The sequence below is a fragment of the Plectrocnemia conspersa genome, unplaced genomic scaffold (assembly GCF_051122295.1).
Source record: "Plectrocnemia conspersa isolate PC_06_02 unplaced genomic scaffold, ASM5112229v1 ptg000001l, whole genome shotgun sequence".
Taxonomy (NCBI): Eukaryota; Metazoa; Arthropoda; class Insecta; order Trichoptera; family Polycentropodidae; genus Plectrocnemia; species Plectrocnemia conspersa.
Genome location: NW_028277165.1, coordinates 21,277,882 through 21,293,711, shown reverse-complemented (window position 1 = coordinate 21,293,711; position 15,830 = coordinate 21,277,882). Strand labels below are relative to the sequence as shown.

Below are 15,830 nucleotides of genomic sequence, written 5' to 3'. Positions count from 1 at the left end.
AAACTCACTCCCCGAAAGCTTATCATTTATAGCGCACATGCTAATAAAATGGTAAACGCCGAAGCAGAATAATAGCCGGAACAAATTTATTCCCCCTAACGATTTGCCCATCAACCCTAATGTCACAATAGCGGGCAGGGGTGGACCACCCTCCCAACACAACAGCACTGGCCTTCCACGGGATTATAGTACGCGCGCACACATATTTATATTTTGAACGTAGTAATAATAATACTTTATATAAACGTATAGGCTAACTCGGTTATATAGATGGCTATCCCCCCTAAAAGTGTTGTATTTTGATATGATAAATCACGTGGGTTTACGGTCATTTGGAAAAATGATGATGTTACATTATTCAGCTCAGTTTGAAGTGTTTGTATTATATTATACATAAGGCAATGGTTTATTTTCTTAAGGTAGCATTTAAACAAAAAATAGGTACCACAACGAATCTGACAGATGATTGGTTAGGTAATCAATGAGATAAAAGTTGTAAGCATTACGGATGTGTCTTAAATTCTTATGATTCAGAGAAGCGATTTTTTTAATTCCGATTATCAAATTGACATCAGATTTATAATTAAAAAAAGAAAATGAATCATTATGCACTCAAAGTTTACTATGAATTTATTACCACCGTTATAAAAGCAGCTTTGACTAAGAAATAGAGCAACGTATTTTTTTACCAAAAACTACTACAGAAGAATTAAAATATATTGCAACGAAGAAAACAAAAAATAATCAAACTATTTTATATCGTTACATGTTTTTTTTTAAATCGTTTATATCAATTCAATGTACGTTAGATAAATAATATTTTCATTGGTAAAAATATATATCTACCAGTGAAAACATATTCCGATATGATGTCACTGAAATTACATTTTTTTAAATGTGTTCGAGATAGATTCGACTATGTTTTTAGATTTTCAGTGACACATTATTCGAGGATTTATGGTATAGAATTAGGGACATCATTTCAGCTTTTTCCAAGAGGGGGGGGGATAAGAGTTGGCCAGTCAGGGGTCGTTTTTTTAATATTTCGATTTCATTAAGATTCATAATATCTCGTTAAATGATATGCATTTTTCTAACCAAATTCAAGGGGGGGGGGCAAATGTTTCCATCTGCCCCCCCCTAAAATAACGTCCATAAATACGCTCATATTTAAATTCAATGTTGTCTCCGATATACGAGATCAGTGGGTTATGAGGTATATATTATTAGTATATCTTTTTTTGGCTGTCTTAAAAAAATGATTTAGAAAAAAATAGTACTAGTAGTGTTACTACACTCAGGACAGGCATAAGTTAAAATAGGTCTGATTAATTATTTGTATAGTAAGATTTTATTTTTTGTGGTAGGTACGCTCTTTCTGTTAAATATCGGTGGTGCAGGGGGCGCAATTGCGGCACGCGCTTTAGAGCTAAGTTTATTAAATTTAAGTTTAAGTCTAGGTATAAGCCTATGTATCTAACGCTAAATCTATTTTCTACATTAGTAAAATTATCTACATTTCGTAAATATAATTGATTCTGTTTAGTGTTATTTTAGTCAGTAAAAAGACTATTTAAAAAAGAAGCATTATGAAAAATATTTTTTTAATGATACGATATTATAAATATCAAAAAGTTAAAAATTCATTATGTTATTAAAAATTCCAATAACTAGCAACTAGTGTTTTTTTTATATTACGATATTAATCCTATACGTACAAATATTATTTAGATATAATTTTATTGATAGCATATTTTCACTATAATAATTTTGTTTCTATTTGACAATTTTCTAAGTAAAAAAATCGAACACCAATATGGCGTACATGTTACAACTATAAGTGTATATAATATAAGGATTTAATCACACTGGACTCGAACAGACCGCAAATGGGCACTATCTATTCCCCGGTGGTGAAATTTACAAAATATAGCTACGCTGCTATAAAGCGATCTTTAATTTTCTCATTCGGCGTGGAGTCTGCTTCACCCTCGGTCGTGGAAAGGCCGGGGGGTAAAATAGACCCCTGTTTGCACAGAGGGGACCGCTTTCATGCCAGGTGTGATCAAAGACCTCGCCGGAGCGAGTACAAAATATGAAACGAGACTTTCGATGACACTCGACAACTAAGAGAGCAAACCGAACACGTACCGACGAAAGTCAATAAACAAATTAATACACTCGAACCCTTAAACGACTAACGTACAAATATATTATTGAATAATTAAAATATCTCACCTGTTTATGCATCTCGACGTTGAGTCCATATGACATTTCGTAGTACTGCAACATAAATAAATTATTATTTATACGTGAATATTAAATATATAAAATATTATTTCATAAAAGCGCGTTAGTGTGGTAGGTACTCTAATTGATATTTTAATGTGCATGCAATTTAAAGCGTGAAATAAAACCAAATCCATCAGCGTTATTATTTTTTTTTAGTATCGATATTATTTTATTTTAATGAATTTCTACTACACGTATGATTAAGCCACAAGCTTTTAATTAAATGTGCGTTTTTAGTGTATTTTATTTATATATAATATATACTATATGAAACATGCAAATTGTGTTTTAAAACCGGAAATATATATATTTAAGTATTAATAAAATACGATCGACACGATTGAAATGAATGTTTTATTTTCAAGTACGTTCAACGACTAATAGATTGAAATTTTGATTCGATTATTATTGTCCATTTTGTATTGTAGGTATTAAACGTTTGCGCTATAATCATTCGTTATTGAAAATTAAATTAACTGGCAATTATAGACCGTAATTATGCGCGTAATCAGAATACGCAATAATAAACTGAAACAATGAATAATATGTGTGAGGGGTTGTCTATAATTTTATGACCTTTCATAATGACGATTAAAATCGCACTGCGTTCCATATTTAGTGCATACTATATTCTTAATGAATTATAAAAAAATATTATTCTTGATAATTAAACGAAAATATTTAATATGCATTGTAAATGAGATTCAACAAGTCACATTTTTTTACATTGTTTCAGTTATGAATAATACATAACTCTGCCATTAGATTGTGAAAATATATATCAAGATGCAATGGGTTGTTAAAAATAAAATTATCAAAAATGGCACTGAACAGCTAACAAATATATTTATAGCTCTAGATTTAGATCAGTGGAAATATGTGAGGTCAGAAATTATTAAGACATTCCTTTGTATATAATAAGTTACAACATGTTCAGAGTTAGATTTATTTAATAGTTTATAATTAATTATAATTATATTAATATCATATTTCTGATAATAACTCAGTAAACGGGCGTGTTAATTACTTATTCGTTGGGGTCTGTCGCTTACCCCATCAATTAACGCTTACATAACGCAATAAAAATATTATTTTAATACAAGGCATTAAGCATAACCAACGTTTAGCAATCGCAATAACGAGACATTTCCTCAATTGCTATTGATAAATAATGCAATCCGACTCGTTCCGTCTAATTAGGCCAGTGGTGCTAAAAGCACACAATTACAATTGCAAAACAAAATTAAACTTATCTGCATTGAAAAACCGGTATACGGTAGACGTTAATTTTCGGGTCACGGGCGTAAACGAAACAGTATCAGTTTTATATGATTTTTTTTTTGGAATTTGTATAGAGTTGGTCATTTCGTGTTCGATTCTAATCTACACGCGGGCGTTCTCCCGTGAAACGTAAAAAATATATATACGACTTAGTTCCGTTCCGGTGGTGGCCAAACTCTGTAAAAAAATTACTACGTTATTATTCCACCACGCGGGACTAATTAAAAATTAAACGTTGAAAAAAGTACAGTCGGAAGTGACATGGTGAGCTTAATTGACTTGGCATGACCGGCCGATTCGAAACGATGATACGTTATAATTATAATCCAATTACGAGAATACGTATACATGTACGTGTGCGTTAAATTGAATCAATTTCGGTGGAGAAAATCGTGTGAATTTCGCAATATCGTTGGTAATATTTAGTTACGTGATTCTTTGAGCGTAACCACGTTGATGGTAATGTGTCGAAATTACGTTAATTTGTTATAAATTACCGATTTAAAATCGGCGGTTTTGGGCGTTTAAATAATTATACTGTATCGAGTTACGTACAAACCATGATACGGACTAGTAAGTTAACATATAACAATAAAGTATTATCCATTATGTGTTTTAATAGCACCAACTTACAAAATCTGCTGCTATATATGTTGAGCACATTGTGAGAAACATCAATAGGCAATTAAATAGCAAATCAAATGAGCTTGAAATATATTCTTTCGCTATACCCAGTGGTTCCTAAATTTTTTTAACTCCCTCAACGACGCAGTTACGACTGCGATACGACAACGAAGAAAACACAATCAATAACCATAAAATAAGTAGCGAGTCACTATACTGAAATCAAATTCTATGAATCAGTGACATGTAGTAATTTTTTATTATATAAACTATTAGATGCAATTACTCATAACGATATTCGTAAGACAAAGAAAATATAGAAAAGCTTAATAAGTGATGATCGATCTGATATATAATTATAATATCTGACTCGAAAGAAAACAATAAAAAAACATTCAGGTTAATATGAGATTTTAGACATTAGTCTTCGACTTAATCCATTGATCATAAAGTAATTCATGTATGCCAATCCTTCGTTTTAACCTATTGCATGGTATAGATATTATCAAAAACGTGGATGAAACGTTCTAAGTAAATGCTTTTATAATATTTTTGCAATTAGGGCATAATATTGTGAGCACAACTTTTGTATTTTTGTTACAATACATTAACCTTTAAAAGTCTGAAACAATGAATGTCATGCCTAATATAATTTTAATTTTGTAAAACCTTTTTGAATGATTTTATGGTATTTATATTATAATATTACGGTAAAAAGATTTGATAATATCTAATTATTATATCTGGATTGTAAAGTTACTAAAATTTGGCGTAAAATCTGTGAATCCATCGATGAATTTCGGAAACAATTTATTTTCCAGTCTATACAGAACTCGACTATTTTTTGGCAAAAGTTATAAATAAAACGATCCGTTGTTCTCAATTTAAAAAGTTTTGTTTTAAATTTATGTTCATATTTTTTTAAGAGTTTTATAATTAAATTATGGTTGACTTATAATCATAACTTATTTTATGAAAAACTTTATTTTATAGTCAATGTAATATTTCTGTATAACCAAGAAATAATTGTGTATGTGATAATACCTAGTGACTCAAAAACATTTATTTATTGATGATAACGACGATGAACCTGAAAAGACGCACCTAGATTATCTCAATGCAATTGGATAAATATAAGCATTAAATAGGCATAATGTGTTACTTTAATCTGGAATATTGCTACAGTTGTACGACAGATTATTGCGATACATTTTTCATGCTGAAGGATATCTGTCGAGACAAGACCCGGGAATTATAAAAATAATCCCAAAATTAAGACTTGTAAAATTAATATATTATTTCTTAAAATTTATATATAATTCATACACCCAAATAACAATATTATACAGCGGACAGTTGTGAATGAAGAAATGTTTTCAACTCTGAAAACTAAAATAGAGGAAAGACGAAATATGCACCTCGTTAGTATAATTAATATGTTACTAATAAAAACTATTTTTCGAGTTTTCCCAAAAAAAGTATTTATATAAAATATGATCAAGAATTTTTTCAAGAATAAATGACTTTTTTCCAGCGTTCGGATATCGAAGAAGAAAAAAGCAATGACTGTATTTTCGTACATCGAAGAATTGAATAAAGAATTAATACACAACATATTTTTTAATTATTTAAGGTTTTAAATGCAATATATTTCAAATAATTTGTGCCAAACCACAAATAATGCTTAGTTAATATATTTGGTAGAAAAGTTACAGGCAAAATTTTAGTTTTCATATACATACATGTGTCTTCCGTGTGAGCACCGAAAGACAAATGTATATGTGCATAATAAATGATTAATCTAGTTTTAAACGATTATATATTTTGAAACCCTTATAAATTTTTTTTAATATAATCAATATGGTTACAAAAAATTAACTTTTTATCTAAAAGTAGATTAAAGTATTTTATAATAACACTTTTTGCAAAATATTTTTATTTGATTCAATAAATTAATATGTGCTTATATACATATTTACTCATATTTTCCACAAATAATACGTATTTTTCTTAAGTAATTATTCCACAAAAAAATTACATAATTTTTTTATGATTCAAATGAAAAATCGGGACTCGAGACTATGATTATTTTTTATTTAAATCATATTTTTTTAAAAAACCGAGACTTCAGAATACTTAATACTGACCAATCTTACGCGATTATATTACTTTCCTAAATATTATATTTTACTGGTACAATTGTGTCTAATAGGAGAGGCACAGTATTGGTGAGAAAAAATAATAGGGTGACCATGTGAAATTACAAGTGCAATTAATTCTTACTTTTTTAATTTAATTTGTTGAGGAAAATGTAAAATATCGCTTTTTTACTTATTTTGTTTATTTATATACATATTTAACTCAAAAACATGATAGCAGTTTTGGAATCACTCACCAGATTGAATATCTGCTTAATATAATATTTTTTTAAATTACAGGAATTGTTTCATTGATTACAAAATTACACAACATGACAATAATTTATGATAAAAATATAGCACATTATAATTTTTAATTCAATTTCCAACGTATGGTCACCCTACCCTTAAAACAGCCCTGATTTAGTATTGGTAACGATCTCCTATCGGTGTAAACAAATTCGCGGAAAACTTTATATGTATGCATGCATGCGTACACGCATCCTTATTTCCAGCACAACGATGATGAGCGTTAACATCTTGGATGGACTATATTGTTTTGTTGATTTTTAAAACACGTGATTGAAAATCATATATTATTATGAAAGATTGCTTCGAGAATCATCATACGATGGATAAATATAACCAAACATCAGGTGTGTAAATATATGAAAGTACGTATTGTAATATACATTCATATCAATATTTAATGTTTAATATAAAAAATGTGTTTTGTGAATTACAATTTTTTTCTTGCAACAACAAGTCCACGGCGCTTAAAGGTGAAAAAGCATACATCAAAAAATATCAGGTATAATATATGCAGTGCTGCAGTTGTGCAGCTCCTTGAACAAGCACAATAGAAAGTAACGAGCAGCAAAAGGCACCGAGTGAGCGGTAGTCCGCGTGTAAAACGGTTCGAAACACGATAATTGCAGTCTCATGCGCCTGGCTACCGGTCGCGGAGCTACATAGCTCATTAGCCGTGCTACGCGCGATTTGGAATTAAGTGGTGTTCGGCGCTGAACGGGTTAACACGGCCGCAGAGAGATGCGCATCGTAATAGCTCGCCGGTGTTATTATTGCTGTTTGATGCTGTGACACGCGACGGGGGTCACATTTCACAATATTGCGCCGATCTGACAACGGCGACAGATTTGTTTGGCTAATCTAATCGAGAGAAAAAATATCTTTCAATCTGCCTGATTTGAATGACATAAATTTATATGCCGATTTCAATTGGACTCGAACCCGCGACCCAGCAATTGATACTCATTACAGCTATCGTACTCGTTCATAAATAACAATTGGGTTTAAATTATAGGGTGATAATAATTACATCATTTAAAATGTGTTTATACTATATTCTCACAGTCTGAAAAACGGAACAATCAAGCAATATGATTTTTTACAGATCATTTCCAACTTTTACATCAATTTCAGCGATGCTGCGAAGTGACCAAAGGAACTAATTTTACCCTCAGACTTTTGAAAAAAACATTTCCAAAAAGATCATCAGTTACGAAGAGAACTCTAAACACTATGGCCTAATTGCGTTAACGGGTCTGCTCATAAACAGGAGCTGCTAAAATTGTTTCGTTGGAAATTAATGAAGACGACATGGAGGAACATGGCCAGAAGCTATGGGGGGGGGGGGCAGGCGGCACTTGCTTGGGGGCGGCATATTCGCGATGGGATCGTCTAGTGTGGTTTTTAACCCTGAATGCACTAAAACATATATAAATCCACGAATAACAAGAGCTTAATAATAATCAATTTATTAATTTAAGAAATGCTGATTTTATGACCCTGCAAAAAATGTATGGGGGGGGGTAATTTTAAGGATCACCCTGGGCGGCACATACCCTAGCTACGCCACTGAAGCTGACCAACGAAGCATCGCGAACGACAGCACTAGACTACAGACGAGATCTTGTCTAAAAAGGCTGAGATATACCTCACTAAAAATGAGATAATGGATCTGTAAAATGTGGGAAACAGTGTAATATTTCATGGAAAAGCACCACTCGAGTGAGGCTGTAGCAAAAGCAAATAATTTTTTTTTATTGAGGTATGATTTCGATCTGAATATTTTTGGGGTTTCGTACGAATCAACTCAAGTGTCTATTGTTTATTATGAGGAAATTTGCTTTGATATACGAGTGCTCTGAAATATGAGCACGTTTCCAAAACCAATTATGTTCGTAAATTGAAGTTCAGTATAATGACTTAATACTGTTTTTATGTGTCGATTATATTTTTTTATTATATATACATTGTATAAAAAACGTGCAATTGAACGGTAACAACGTTATTATGAACTTATTGAATTATATATAATTCTGACAACATTGCACAAGTGGTGATTATCAAATGGACATGCACTTTCGGCACGGTCATTGGAACATCCGCGGATAATAATGGGTAATTACGACCCCACGGATATTCCCATTGCACGATATAATTGACCGCGGGGACGACGTTGATTGGACGCAATAATTCAAAGCCGACTTTCATCGAGATAATTCAATTACAGCGACATAAAAAAATAAGCAAACAAAATAGTTTCTGCGAAACACTATGACAACACGGTTAAAAATAGTAATGGACGTATAAATTTTAGTTAACACGCGAAACACGAAAGTTTTTGGCACGCGAACAATTATTGAAATGCGAACACGATATTTTTACAAATCATTCGACAATTAGTCGTAAATAAATAAGTCAAAACGTTACAACACACTTTGCGAACGCACTGTACACGATGATGATGTGTTAATTTATTAATTACATTTTGCATGCGGATGACGGCGCGACCTGAACAGGGTTGTCGATTTAATATTAGTATTATTATTATTATGTAGCAAGTTTCAGATAATATGTAGCTAAGTAGTATCGACAATCCAGTTCGGGTTAAATCGCTAACGGGTTAAGATGAAACACTAGCGTGTCAACACTTACCATAACATAATGCCTTTGCATTTCTGTCTTCTCCTGCGCCAACTTTTCACATTCCAACTTTAGACTGTTGGTTGAATGAAAAGAGTGCATTCAGACGTGTTGACAGCCAACACACACACAAGCCACACGAACAGGACAGCGATACACATTCATAGCATTAGTTCGTGCAGTAGACAGAGACAACAGGCGTGTGCACAAGTCCATGTTATTTTTTAGGGTGCGGCGAGCAGGGTTGTGTGTGTGAGTTGACAAAAACAAAAAGAAAAACAAAAACGAATTAATCCAAAATGAACGTGTTAGTGGATGAAACTGAAAGTTATTACACAATGTAGATGAGTGACTCAGAATCGTATATTTTTATCAAGAACAATGAGCGTATATTTCTCATCTTTGTACAGACTCTGAGTCACACAATTAAAACATACACAAATATTATTAGATTTGTACATAAACAATTTAAGTGCGATTCTTCATTATTAACGTAAAAATGTTACTCTAAGAAATATGACTTTCAATGATGAAAAATCGCGACGAAAATCATGCAGGTATTATGTGACGCGTGCATCCGCAACTGTGAAAGGTTAAAATTATACCCTGTAATCAAAATTGTGTATTAAAACCCAAAGACGATCAAATGTTGTTGTATTGTAGTATTGGTTAGTATATTATTTTTCTGTATTTTGTATATGAAAAATATACACATAAAGCATAGATGATCACAACTGTGCAACAATAACCAACATACGACACAATGCTAATAATGAACATTCGTGATCCAAGCACATCAAGGCGTCCATTATCTCAAATTCCTCCATCGAAACTTACCATGACATAGTGCCTTTGTATTTCTATCTTTTCACTGGCCAGCTTTTCACACTCCAGCTTTAAACTGAAAACCGTAAAAGAATAGATTCATAAATAAAATTCTTATATATAATAATTAGTAGTACATACGCCATTCTAAAATATCTGAAATATATATGTACATATTAAAATAAGAGAAACATCTCTTTAAAACCTTTCAAAATATACAAACACAAGATATTACAATTTTAAAAACCTGTAAGAATCTACATTATTGTATTAAATATATATATTAATGACTCGAACTCTCCGCTAAAATACATATATTTGTACATAAATTCAATATTAAAATAATTGCATTAACCCTTTAACTGCCAATGTGCTATACAAATCTATGATACATTCATAAAAAAATTTTCAATGACTTGTTATGAAATAATCATTATATTTAGTTATTTAGTAAATCAACAGCCGCTAGCCCAATGCGTTACAACGTGGTAAACACAATCAACAACTATCAAATATGTAGTGAAACACCCGTTTATAAACAAATCCCTTGCACGACCTGGCTCGATTTCATTTTTGAATTATAGTAAAATCAGGAAAATCTAGGAAAACTGTGAAAAATTTCAGACATGATAAAAATATAAAAATGTGAATTGAACCCATGTTTACAAGGTATATGTTACAGTCAATGTGTATTCATTAGTAAAATTATATTTTCACTAGTAGAAATATCATTTAAGTTGTTAGGGCAGTGATAATGTATCAAACTGATTTATTTTAACACTTTTTTATTATTAAATTTCGTTAATATATTTTATATATTTATTATGTATTATTCGACTTTTATTTAAATTATTATAAAATATTTTTGTTATGTTAATTTATTTCATACTCTTCAATTTATTGGTATTACTTTCTATATATATCATTTTATCATTTTGGCCTTTACATGGAATGTGTCGCCCTAGAATTTTTTTTTAGAAAAAAATCAGGGTGGCGGTGGTCTATAGTTTTATAATTTTCATTTTACAGCACATCAGTAAAATTGTATTGTTCTATTCGCATAATTAGTTTACTCAGATTGAATACTTTTTTAACGTTTTAATCGATTTTTTTTAATTGGCAAATGTACGTTTCGCTCCTGTCAAATAATAGTTTAAGGCAGCGAATAATTTTACTAGTCGGTGGAATTATATTTTTACTAGTATAATTTTACTGAAATACTAGTGAAAATATATTTTTAATGATAATACACATTTATTGTAACATATACAATATATTTTTTTAAATCGTAATGTTATTCACATTTACTGTAACATATTTCTTGAATGACTATTGATGTTCATTCATATGATATTTTTTAATTCAAGTATTTATGCAACTAGACATTCAAAAACCTGCTTTTATAATTATTGTTATCTTTTATTTTGAGATTTTTATATTTTATCTAGGATCTTATTTTGACACTAGTAACTTACATATACATATTTCTCCCCGTCTATTATTTCAGTTATAAGTCAATAACAAATATTGTCGTACCTTAATATTGTGAAATCATACTTTGGACAGTAAAGGGTTAATGTTTTTTTTAATCAGATATAATTAACTTTAAAACAATAACAATAGATATACTGACTTGTGATATTGCGCTTGCAGAAAATTGAACTCTTCTTTTATCCTGTCGCAGGACTCTCCTACGGTGAATTTGAAAGGTTGTCCTGGCTGCGGTGGCCCCTGAAAAACACATAAAAACTTAATTTTTAATCATAACGGAAAAAAATATCCACGGCCACGGAAAAAAACCAATTTGCGCGCCGTGCGAAAGACAAGAAGATGAAAGAATAAAAATAAACGTAAACAGCAACTACACGAGAGGCTGAAGCGAAACAAAAAACCGGTTGTCTGGAGAGGAAACTCGAAACCGGCTACCGGTATTGGATTCTCTGGACTGGTGTGTGTCGTATTGGATGGACCAGATGTCGTTTCTGGCGAGAGCCACTCTGACCACCAAATTACCGGAGGCGGTAATAAATTAAAGGCAATCGAGCAGAAACAAAAAGGCTACTTTGTAAAATACGAACCTTCGTGAAAAACCTCACGCGGCGAGATAACATACACACGTGTAGATTTATAACGTACGATAATTCAATTGGAAGAAATAAAAACAAAATCGCTAAAATAATGAACACGATATCCAGTTGTATTTTTTTGCGTTTTTTATTTGCCCGAGAAAGATACGAGGGGGGTCTTATAAAACGCATACATCAAGAAACACTAAAACGAGTTTCCAATACATTTTTCTTTGTAACTTACATGTAACTGTATAAAAATGCAGTAACCCTAACCTTTATATTACCGGTTCATAAAAATAAAAATACACTCAAAAGATATTTTTATAATTCAAAATTCAACTCAATGGACTGCAATAATCTTTATGTTAAACACTGCATTCGTCACGAGAGTAATACTGAAAGATTACGAATACATTTAATGAAGGTATTTTTCAACTTATAATATATAGTAAAATATATTTTAATTTAAATATAAATTAGCCCAATAAAAATAAATATAATAATAAACACTAACGATCAATTAGGTACAGAAAACGACGCAAAACCCAATCATTATTATATAATGAGATAATGACTAATTATGTTTTCACATCTGTCAACAGATATATTATAAGTAGAATCGAAAATAAACGACCCAATCGCTCAACTCGGAAAACACCATTATAAATTTAATAATAACCGGACGTTAAGTGGCAACCCTGTTCGACGCGAAAGCTCGTATCAATGAAAGTACTCGACACGATTTTAATTCACGCGTTTAATTGACCGCTCGGGCATTCGTTGCCAACCATTTTTATTAGTAGATATAATATTTTAATTTATCATAATAATGAAAAGCGTGTCGTTGTAGCATAATGCGTCGGTATCTTGGTTAGTTACGAAGCGTTTTTGTCTATTAAACGTCGATTAATGGCGGAGCGTGTTCATGATTTACGTTAAACGTTATCTTTTAACCATTACAACGTCCATCACATCAGCGTAGGAGCGTCCACGTTGAACGACAACAATTGCCTGGCGTTATCTCGTTAATGGAAATTTTTGTGTCGGCATCGAAGCAGCGGTCGTTCGCCAGGCAATTTAGGAAAATGCCTAGAAGGTTGTTGATCGAGTGAAAATTCCAGGAAATTTCATGTTGGGATAAATACTTGTTCAATATGTTAAGCAGTCGCTTTTAATGAAAGTTTATGTAAAAAATACAAATAAATAACAGGGAAGGGTGGCAAAAAAATAACATTAAATTAACTAAGTTTAAAAAGGAAAAATTATAAGATTATTAAGATAATACATACCTGCAACTATGAAATAATTTGGAAATTATGGTATGTACATAATAGGGTTTTATATGCATAATGCATAATGTATATTTTCCATTGAAGTTATATTTTCAGTGAAATCATATCTGAATACATTTTTACCGGTATTTCTACTAACAAAAATATAATATTAACAAAAAAAATTTTGTTGCATACATATACATAAGTTATTATCTATGAGCTGATTCTTAATATGTACGACCTAGCTCAATATTCATCCGTGAGATTAGGAAATCTGTGTAAACTTAATCTGTTATGATCGATCAGATTTATAATTATATATTTATAACTAATTCCGATCTCCCAGACATGATTGAAATTGGAAAACAATATGGTTCATATGATATTCGAACCCAGGTCTTTCAGGTCAATAGTCAGCGACTATAAGCGAATTAACAAAACACAACTTAACTTCTGAAATTAACTATAGTTATTGAACTTTCATTAGATTAATTCGTTGGTTTTGATTAATTTATTTTAGGAGTAATTGTATATAAAAATAATAATTTAAAGGAACATTGTAATAACACATTAAAAAAATAGTAGAAAAATAGGTATATTATCTAACTACACTTTAACTATTGTGCTAAAAAAAGTCAAGCATTGGCGGATTGTCGACACCGCCTCTTAGCAACTTTATTGAGTAGACGCTACGCCAAGAATGCAACAAATAATATCTCAACGCGCCTATCAAAAAGGCACTAGGCTACAAATACAGATACGACTTGTACCTCTTATTATATATTTTATTTTATATGATTTTATATTTTAAATAGCAATAAATTTAGATGTGTGTAGGTAATCTAGAATCAATTGATAAGACATCTAAATATTTAGAATATTTTTTTATTTTTAGATTTAATATATTATTGTTTTAAAGTTTTATAAATAAGTCGTCAAAAAGGGTCGCCTATAAAAAAATATTTATATATCTATATTGTCTTATAAAATATATGATTAATTCTTCAAACATCGTCAGATTAATGAGTCAGCGAAAGAGATGATCGCACACGCGTTCGCGTTATTATCCAAATATAATCAGAGAAAAGAACAGGAAAAAAATGTTTGAACAGAGGTGTGTGTACATAGGAAGATCCCAAAAAGCGTTTTCGTGTTTATGAATAATTTATACGTATATAAACATCGATTCGGAGAATATAAAAATACACACACAACGCGAGTTGACTCTGCCATTGAAAGACTAATACAATAAACATGCTTGCGCTAACACAATAAACAACTTCATTATTTGCATTTGCTGCCTCACGGAGAAGAAGAAGACACAATTTTTTGATATTTCTCCGTGAAAGTTCCATCGTTCTCAAACATTCCGATCACATCTTGGAAATCTTTTCAGTCGTTTCATGTTAAGCTTATAAAGTCACGAGCCGCATTGCAGATCCTGCCTACGTGAATTGTATTTAATTTATGAGTATGCAATACGACGGTTAACCCCTCCAGTGAAGTAAAACCAGCGAAATTTTTATTATTTATTTATTATTATATATTTAAATACATGTGCAGGGCATGATATATGACAGCTTTATGCCAATCATGCACAGAAAAAACAATACATATTGAAAATATAAAAAAATACCGTCGCCGTCACGATTGTACAGGCGGCCCTCGACTTTCGAACGTTCGACTTTCGCACAACTCGCTATTTCGCACATTTAAAAAAAATATTTTTTTTTAATTTTTTTTTTTTTAAAAAAACGTTCTGATAGCGGTGAATTTTTTGCTTCAATCAGAAGTTCGTATGATACTATTTAATATATATATTAAATTTTTCAAAATAAAAATATAATTAAGAAATACGTTCAAAATTGTGGAAGATAAAGATATATTTCCACAATCTTTAATGATATGCTTTCAAAAAACACAGCAAAAAAAAACATGGATGAAATGGAAAATCTTTGTCATCGTGGATCGATGACCAACATCAAAAAGATGTCCCTCTGAGTATTTCAATTATTCAAGCAAAAGCTCTTAATTTGCACAAACATTGGAAGGATAGATTAAAAAAAGATTTTAACACGGTTTTTCAACCAAGTAACGGTTGATTTTATAATTTTAAAATGAGGTATTCTTTTCATAATATTAAATTTACTGGTGAATCGGCTGATGCGGATAAAGATGCTGCAAAAGAATTTATTTCCTAATTATCCAAAATTATTGAAGATGTAGAATATTCCTCTAGTCAAATATTTAATGTAGATGAGACAGGTTTATTTTGGAAAACTCTTTAACAATGAAAAATATGAATGAAGCCTTCACGCACCTTGACAAATTTTTAAATATTATGGAAGATTGTGATCCCAATGGAGAACGCGTATCTC

At 30.9% G+C, this 15,830-nt stretch overlaps 1 protein-coding gene across 7 annotated transcripts in view; it reads right to left on the bottom strand.

Annotated features, from left to right (window-relative positions):
• LOC148239172 (protein groucho-like) overlaps positions 1-15,830 on the bottom strand; it is a 153,116-nt gene that overhangs the window by 109,707 nt on the left and 27,579 nt on the right. For 4 of the 7 annotated variants that reach the window (XM_088181971.1, XM_088181942.1, XM_088181981.1 and 1 more), the window contains exons 3-5: positions 11,743-11,858; positions 10,122-10,185; positions 2,239-2,283 (exon numbers count right to left, since the gene is read on the bottom strand). In XM_088181971.1, coding sequence (XP_088038097.1) covers positions 2,239-2,283; positions 10,122-10,185; positions 11,743-11,858 — 225 coding nt within the window. Of the gene's footprint in view, positions 1-2,238; positions 2,284-9,296; positions 9,361-10,121; positions 10,186-11,742; positions 11,859-15,830 lie in introns of all 7 variants that reach the window. The other 3 variants (XM_088181935.1, XM_088181963.1, XM_088181954.1) reach the window with 3 other exon arrangements.